The sequence below is a fragment of the Austrofundulus limnaeus genome, unplaced genomic scaffold, assembly GCF_001266775.1.
Source record: "Austrofundulus limnaeus strain Quisiro unplaced genomic scaffold, Austrofundulus_limnaeus-1.0 Scaffold2794, whole genome shotgun sequence".
Classification (NCBI taxonomy): Eukaryota; Metazoa; Chordata; class Actinopteri; order Cyprinodontiformes; family Rivulidae; genus Austrofundulus; species Austrofundulus limnaeus.
Genome location: NW_013955196.1, coordinates 20,051 through 21,045, shown reverse-complemented (window position 1 = coordinate 21,045; position 995 = coordinate 20,051). Strand labels below are relative to the sequence as shown.

The following is a 995-nucleotide window of genomic DNA, read 5'->3' as shown; positions in this document are numbered from 1 at the left end:
ATATATAACAGACCAAAAGTTTGGACAGTTTGTCACTCAAAGAATTTTCTTTACAGAAACCTGGAGTTGCAGATTCCTTATATAACCACACCAAGGTCCTTTCTGTAACACTGTCCTAATCAATAATCAGTTTGATCCACACGGCTGAAATAAGAACATCTTCCTATGGTTCTGGTGATGACAGCAGGCTCTGGATTGTGTTTCCAGATGCTCACCAGTCGTTTCTGCTGCAGCTTCTCTCGAAGGATCCGGTCTTCTGGAAGAGCATCACACAGCAGGAAGTAGTCTTCTTGTTTGTCTGCAGGTTCAACAACACGTTGTGAGGAGAAGACTCTTTACAACATGTTGTTAAAGCTTTGTGCTGATGTATGACACATGGTTCTGTCTCTTTTAGTCCAACCTTCCTGTCAGAGCACAGACTGAACTCACCTGGTGGACCTGTGGACTTAGTCCTGATCACACTGCAGAAATGTGACACCGGCTGCTGCAGGAAGCGCTCCTTCCAGTACAGGAAGTACCTGTTGACAGAGCACAGAGCAGAGTGTGACACATCTGTCAGCTCCAACAGCTGCAGCTGTCCACATACGAGTGGAGCTTCCTACTTTGGCAGGTCTGTGATGAGTCGGACATCAGCGATGACCAGGTGGTGCTCCAGCAGCAGGTGTCTGAGCAGCAGGTCCTTCTGCACCAGTGGGAAGGACTGGGAACAGAAGAGGCACAGCAACAGCTCCGAACTGGGTCCCTGTAGACCTGCAGAGCTGCACGCTTCATCTGAAGAGTCTGGAAAACACAGTGGTTCCAGTATGCTGTCCTCACCTGCCAGCAAAGACCAGCATGAAGAACTCCATTAATACATTGGTGCCTTGCCCAAGGACACAACGGCATGTGGGCATGGCAGGGAGTCGAACCCGGGACTTGCGGGTCCCAAAGCCAGCTGCTCTACCACTACACCACAACTGCCCTATTCTATTCTATTCTATTCTATTCTATTCTAT

At 48.8% G+C, this 995-nt stretch overlaps 1 protein-coding gene across 1 annotated transcript; it reads right to left on the bottom strand.

The window, feature by feature from the left end:
* Positions 1-215: 215 nt before the first annotated feature.
* On the bottom strand, positions 216-816 carry LOC106511439 (zinc finger protein 277; the record flags this gene model as incomplete). Its single annotated transcript, XM_014000195.1, is given in 3 exon segments — positions 216-298; positions 430-518; positions 603-816. Coding segments are annotated over 3 exon segments (386 nt in total), but the record flags the coding sequence as incomplete, so codon positions are not given.
* Between the last annotated feature and the right edge of the window lie 179 nt (positions 817-995).